The following is a 6,979-nucleotide window of genomic DNA, read 5'->3' as shown; positions in this document are numbered from 1 at the left end:
GGTTTGTTATTTAACCTTAGAAAAGCCAAAGCATTAAATCTCCGCAATACCAAAAGGTGGTGTAAAGAATAGAATGGAGATTTTGCCTCCTTTATCAAATTTTATAGACTTGAAGTAAGCCGCAAGTTAATTTACTGAGGATACACCAAGAAGTCAATACGATAATACCAAACCACAAGGACATCCAATTCCATAAGCCTTTAGCGAAAGGGCAAAGGAGAAACGCATTTCAATGTATTCTTCCTCGGGGGAACAAAAACGTAACTAAGTGAATGTTTAACCCCCCCCCCCCTTTTCAAAAAAAACAAAAATGTTCAAAAACAAAGGGATCTTGTTTTGCCATAACATCCATGCCAGGCAATTTGAGAAGGCTTCACGTGACCTAAACAAAAATTTCTCTAGAAGTTTAAGATGCTGATCATGTTCCCTAAATCGGTATTTGATATTGTAAACGAATAAAACCTAGCTATACTCAACCTGTGCCACCTCACTCAATGGTCGAATCCAAATGCGTGACAAGCGAGATGATGACCACGCTCATTACTAAAAACACAGCATGAGGGCAGGGGGTGGGGGAGCGATGTTCTTCGCTCTCCCTCGTCTGCTCATTACCTTGCACTCTCTCCTGCAACCATAACACAGCCTAAGAGTAACTACTATAGCAAACTTATGATGAAGACATATGCAAGCCAATGTGTCAAGAGTACGAGCGGCACGGACTTTCACAAAGGCAACACACTCCTGAACAAAGTTAACTTAATGCCAATATGTTATGAAACAATGACACCCTTTGACACTCCCATATCTTAAAATACAAGCTCAAACTTATACATTTGTTTTGGTTCTAACAACTACTTATGTGTTGTTCTACAACAAATTATATAATACATATTAACAACTTAACAAAATTACAAGAGCGCTAACATTTATATATCATTCGACATCCTTAACCTCGGCTTCAACATCAATAACAGCTCTAGATGAAGCCTTCCCTGCAAAATTATATCTATTAGTAACACAAACAAAACCTCGTATTATCAAAACCTGAGCGTTTAATCATTGCAAATCGGTTTACCTTTCTCTTGCTGCGAAAACAAATCGCTAAATGTTTCACCAAATGTCGTAGATTCCTTGGAGGATTTCATAGCGTCACCCACCACCGAAATCCAATAAACATTCACTCATAAGAATTGTCGAAAACAACTCGCTAAATGTCTCCATTACACATTTTAGTTAGTATTCTTTTAAATTACTTGTCGAGTCAAATGTTGAATATGTTACCTGAAAAAGGTTTATTACAATAAGGACAAAGCTGCGGTTCATCATTTAACATAGATCTGCAACCAACAATATAATAACCGAATCACAAACAAGGTTCCATAGTCCATACAATCTTTAACAATAAGAATTATAACAATCGGATCGAGTTTCTTACTTGAAAACTTCAAATTCATTTCCACAACTCCGGCACTGCACAAAAATTAAAACGTTACCTCAGAAGTTACTTATAGCCATTAGGGATGTAAACAAACCAAACCGGACGAGGCTTTGTTCATTGCTTTTATCGAACAAACGGGCAGTTCATGATTACACAAACGAACGAAATTTCGTGTTCGTTCGTTAAGAAAATGAATTTGTCCGTATTCATTCATGTTCGGTCGTTAACTTGCTAAGCGAACACAAACAAACTTAAGTGAACATAGACGAACACAAACGAAATATATTAACTTGAAATTTAAAAAAAAAAACAGTTTTTATCCCAAGCATTAGACATAACCACCCAAAAAGATACATCAAGTTTAACTTAAATACGAGAGGAAACAAGTTAAGCTAGTAAAATAATAAAAATTAAAAAGTATAAAAAGTTTAAATGTTTAGATAATAAACTACAAAATATAAGATATAAGAAGCCTTTAATAAATGAAGTAATGAACATGAACGAATGTTTATGATCGAACATAAACGAACACGCTAGCTAACGTTCACGAACACAAGCAAGATATATCAATTTGAAAATTAAAAAAACAACATTGTTTATCCCAAGCATTAGACATAACCACCCGAAAGATACATCAAGGTTAACTTAAATACGAGAGGAAGCAAGTTAAGCTAGTAAAATAATAAAAATTAAAAGTATAAAAAGTTTAAATGTTTAGATATAACTACAAAATATAAGATATAAGAAGCCTTTAATAAATGAAGTAATGAACATAAACGAACGTATATGATCGAACATACACGAACACGCTAGCTAATGTTCACGAACACAGACGAACAAACGCAACCTTTGTTCATGCTTATTCATTTAACTAATCAAACGAAATTCCTTGTTATGTTCGTTCATTTATCAAACAGACAAACGCAAACTAACTTCCCGCACTTCCAAAACAAACAACTAACTGCCAAAGCAACTGAATGTTGTGAGTTAATAATCTTACTTTGATTTCAACCATATCTTTACTAGCCCACCAAATAAGAGCTCCCAAACCGACAACCGGAACAATCACCACGAAAAGCTGCCATCAAAACCGCAACATACACACACAATTACTTCAAATTCACAATCTTTAAACCAAATTTAAACTCAACACACATACCCAAATGGAAACAATAGTATCAAGTATCCACCCGAGTTGACCAGTCAACGTAAGATAAGTCAACCCAATAGCCAAAGCAAGATTACCCAAAACCCTTGACGTCCCACCGTCATCACCGCCGCCGCCGCCGCCGCCGTTGAATTTAAGGTTATTAAATCTTACAAGAACCAGTCTTTTCTTATTATTATTATTATTATTATTATTATTGTTGTTGTTGTTGTTGTTGTTGTTTATACTCTCGTTAAATAATAACTTGCCATTGGATTGAAAACCCAGTTGTTGATGGTAAAAACAAATGTGTTTGCTAATAGGATTGATGGGTTTTGGTGGTTTTGTGAGATTGGTGAGGATTTGTGGGATTATGATTAATGTTGTCATGGTTGTGAAGATGGAAGTGGGTAAAGGGTTTATGAATATTGGAAGAGGGTCATGGTTTTGTTGAAATGAATGAATGAATGAATGAATGAATGAATGTGTAGTGTAGTGTAGAGTTGAAGTGTCTGTTTAACTAAAAAAGGATATGTTTTTTCTTGGAGTACGGATGTCTTTCAGGTTTGTTGAAATTGTGTTATTTTATTTCTCTTTTTTATTTTTAACTGTGTGATCAATTACCTTTAGAACTTAGAAGTTAGAACAAACAAATGAACAATCACTTTGACAGTAGATTAATCAATTACTTTCATCTTGGGTAGAGGTGTAGAAATCGGTTTTTCAAATACCAGGTTTCGGATATGAAACCAGGTTCAGGTATATCCAGGTATTGGCAATGCCCGAGTCGGGTTCGGGTCCGGTATACAACATGGTATTCTAAAACCGGATATTTGAGTACCATATTCCCGGGTATTAAAAAACCATATTTTCGGGTTCTCTCGGGCTTTTTAAGATTGCACTTTTTAGGGGTATTTTTTGGGCATTTTTCAGGTACTTTTCGGCTAATTTCGGGTATAGATCGGGTATTGAAAAAACCCGGTTCCGATTTTTAGGTATTACCAGGTACAAATTGGGTCCGGTTCTGACTAGGGGTTTTGGTACTGAAATGCATTCCCTATCCATACCCTACGGGTAGGGTCAGGTACGGGTTGGCATTAAAAACCCAGGTGTAAAAAAACCAGGTTCCGAATTTTTTTTCAGGCCCGATTCCAGGTTCGGGTTATTGTGCACCTCTATTCTGGGGTGTTTCTTTGAAAATAAAAGGGCAACAAACGGGTCGAATGCCCCGCGTCTATGGTGTGCGTTACTTTTATAATAGACCGATACATCATACAAGCTGTATAATATAATTTATAAGAACATCTCATATGGTTTATATGAACGTTTTAGGCCATGTGGTTAGTAACCATATACTCAGATGGTCGTCTATAATACTCATACAGTCGGTGTGACCATACGACCCATATGATATGTAATTGGTTATTGGTGTGCGTATAGTCTATCCCAAATGATAACGCACAGTTTGTTGTTGGCATTCATCATCTGGTGGCAATGTGGAGTGTCAAAAGTTGTTGTGAAGCTGCAATGAAAGAAAGTAATAGCTAACATAAATTAGGGTTAAGCCTAATATACCATCCCCGGAGCCTCCACGAGCACACGTTTGATCATGTCCCATCCACGGGCGCCGCCTTTGCCCATGATCCTTCCATCCCGTCTCTTATTTCTTCTCCAACCCACAACATATTTTAACGTTAGTTAAAATAATAAACCCTGACTAATGTATTTTCTTAAAAAAACTACAGCGCGTCAAATTTGAATGTATTTTCTTAAAAAAAACTACAGCGCGTCAAATTTGATATTTCGTTTCGGTTATAATAGAAATTTTTTTATTATTTAAAGAAATTGCATCATACAAATGTGTAACAAAACACCATAAAGTACTCTTCACTCAAAACCTATTACACCTTTGCATTAATCAAAATACAACCCCTTTGTAAGATGAAATAGTTATTATTGCATATATGTTTTGAACCTCTTACATAAATACCGTAACACCCTTAATATGAATACTTTTAATCACTCACTCTTCTTCTCTTTCACATCAAGATCCTTGTATGGCGCAGCAGTGTATGCATACATTTGGAAGATTGCAAAAAACACCATCTCCACAATCACCAACGCGTTTTGCAACGCTTGTTGAATATGTGTCACATCAAGCCAGAAGTGATCGGATCTGATTATCCCAACTGCCACAAGACCACTCAACACAACTCCCTGCAAATAATCACACATCAATATCAAACCCGAAAATTGTGTCAGGCATGTGAACCCTGAACACAACACGGATTTTCACAGGTTGACACCTAAACGTGAATTTTTATATCACAGACTGATACTTCTAAATTAAAACTTTACAACAAAACATAAAAATGTATATAAAACAATTACATTTATGTTAATTTCTTTTCTAAGTTTTAAATTTTGCCTTAAAATACCCAACCAATTTCGGTTAAGACATAAAACAACTCGTAAACCTGCCGGGTTGACACAGATATGACACGCTCCACCTGAATTTTTTATTTTCATCGCATACTGATACTTTAAAATTAGAACTTTACAACTAAAAATAAAAATGTATATAAAACAATTGCAATATGTTAATTTTTTTTATGCTCTAAATTTTGGCTTAAAATACCCAAACCAATTTAATTTATGACAAAATAAAATTTTAAATATGAAATAAATAAATGGGTCAAACGGGTCAACCTGCCTGGTTGACGTGCACACGACCCATTCAGTTAAACGGGTTCGCAAGTTTGACCCAAAACTGACCCAAACTCGTTTATAGTAAGCTCAAACCCACGAAACCGCCGTGTGACATGAACACTACCCCCCCCCCCCCCATTAGCTAGACGGGTTTGCGGGTTCAACCAGAAACTAACCCGAACCTGTTTATACTAAACTCAAACTCGCAAGTATCCTGACAGGTTCGTGTGTGTTGAAAATTCACACCCCTAACGTAAGGCAAGAATTATACCTGCCAAAAGCAGAAGAAGACAATTCCTTTGACACATAAGAATTTAGCGAGGGGCTTATGTGGGGCCAATTCTTTAGCAAATACATGATAAAATACCACAAGCGCGTATAATGCTAACGAAACCGATACGTTTAAGATCATGGTGAATGTCCAGCTTAGCCAATCAGGATATATCTCAAGCAGTTGAAGAACTATCATTAAAACAGAGCAAACGGGGCGGATAACAACAAATTGCCATGTCCAATACTTGAGGAGCTTCAGGTTTTGATGGTTCAAACGGACTGAATGAGGCTGCATTCCATTTGTAAATATGTTAGTGATAGAGGGGATAATATGATATGGCAATTTCAAGTTGTTTAGTTATGAATGGGTCGGTTTGGCTTGTGTTTTTATCCAAATGGGTCAAACTGGAAATAAAAAGAGTTAAAAGGAAACGGGTCAACACATTAAATTTGCTGTAAAAATTATTAACACATTAAATTATCAGAAAAAATAAAGTAATGATCAAAAAGTGTTTGCGGGTGAATCCAAACTGACCCATTTTTCCGTATATATATAAAAAATAATAAAAAAAAAATCACTAGGGTCTGCACGAAAACGAAATAACCGAACTGTGGTAACCGGCGTAGCCGAACCCAATAATAAACCAACGGTTTGGTTATAAGTTTTCAAAAAATCTGACTTCGCAGTTCGGTTTCTGTTTTATATCAGCCAAAATTTGAACTAAACCGAAATAACCGAACCAAATACAAAACCGATGTTTTGGTTTTAAGTTTTTAAAGATCCAACTTTTTGGTTCGGTATCGGTTCGCATCAACCAAAAACCCAAAAAACGAACCGAAAAACCAATTTTAAGTAATTTATAAGAAATTAACAAATGGAGTAACCCAAAAATTTTAAGTCCAAGCATGTAATATTATTTATCATTAATTAACATTAAAAAAAATTTAGGCCCAAAGTTCAAGCTCAAATTCATTATTTTGGGCCTTTTTTCAGCCCAAAATTTTCAAGGCCAAATGGTAAAACCGAAAAAACTGAACCCATTGAGAAAACCAAAAAAACCAAACCCGTTAAGAAAAAGCGACAAACCCGAAAACAAACGGATTTCAAAAACCGAATTTTCGGTGGTTTGAGCTCAAAACTGACCCAGCCATCTTAGCACCTCTAGATAGTATTGCGGTCTTTGAATTTCATGTAAAATATACACATACCACTATTCATTCCATCATTATATGCCTAAACACCATTCTAAACATATATCATTTTTCTAAAAATAATTCATAAAAAGAATGAAAAAATGTAACTTTACTTGAAAAAGAGTCATGGGAAATGAATGGTGAATCTCTCTTCCTTTGATCTCATCTGGGACTATATTCTTGCTAATAGATATATTCAAATAAGTGTACAACAAAGC

At 35.5% G+C, this 6,979-nt stretch overlaps 2 protein-coding genes across 2 annotated transcripts; both read right to left on the bottom strand.

The window, feature by feature from the left end:
* Positions 1-1,261: 1,261 nt before the first annotated feature.
* LOC143602477 (uncharacterized) lies at positions 1,262-4,226 on the bottom strand. Its single transcript, XM_077079562.1, has 5 exons — positions 4,161-4,226; positions 2,598-2,774; positions 2,439-2,516; positions 1,436-1,470; positions 1,262-1,337 (listed from the first exon to the last, which is right to left on the bottom strand). Exons 1-5 carry the CDS (start codon positions 4,224-4,226, stop codon positions 1,262-1,264), a joined length of 432 nt encoding a protein of 143 aa, XP_076935677.1.
* Positions 4,227-4,549: 323 nt separating this feature from the next.
* On the bottom strand, positions 4,550-6,969 carry LOC143602479 (uncharacterized). Its single transcript, XM_077079563.1, has 3 exons — positions 6,875-6,969; positions 5,566-5,856; positions 4,550-4,802 (listed from the first exon to the last, which is right to left on the bottom strand). Exons 1-3 carry the CDS (start codon positions 6,887-6,889, stop codon positions 4,605-4,607), a joined length of 504 nt encoding a protein of 167 aa, XP_076935678.1. The 5' UTR covers positions 6,890-6,969; the 3' UTR covers positions 4,550-4,604.
* Positions 6,970-6,979: the final 10 nt, after the last annotated feature.

Source organism: Bidens hawaiensis, unplaced genomic scaffold (genome assembly GCF_021521415.1).
Source record: "Bidens hawaiensis isolate Kalapana, Puna unplaced genomic scaffold, B.hawaiensis_p1.1 tig00058999_1, whole genome shotgun sequence".
NCBI lineage: Eukaryota > Viridiplantae > Streptophyta > Magnoliopsida > Asterales > Asteraceae > Bidens > Bidens hawaiensis.
Note: the sequence above shows the minus strand (reverse complement) of the source record. Positions and strands in the feature narration are given on the sequence as shown.

Bases quoted from the DNA above. Each gene is read 5' to 3' on its own strand.
- LOC143602477 (XM_077079562.1), bottom strand. From the start codon at position 4,226: ATGGGCAAAGGCGGCGCCCGTGGATGGGACATGATCAAACGTGTGCTC. The intron at 2,517-2,597 runs GTATGTGTGTTG...TTTTGATGGCAG, and splicing joins ATACTATTGTTTCCATTTGG to CTTTTCGTGGTGATTGTTCC. The intron at 1,338-1,435 runs GTAAGAAACTCG...TGTTGGTTGCAG, and splicing joins AATGAATTTGAAGTTTTCAA to ATCTATGTTAAATGATGAAC.
- LOC143602479 (XM_077079563.1), bottom strand. The intron at 4,803-5,565 runs GTATAATTCTTG...GATTATTTGCAG, and splicing joins TCTTCTTCTGCTTTTGGCAG to GGAGTTGTGTTGAGTGGTCT.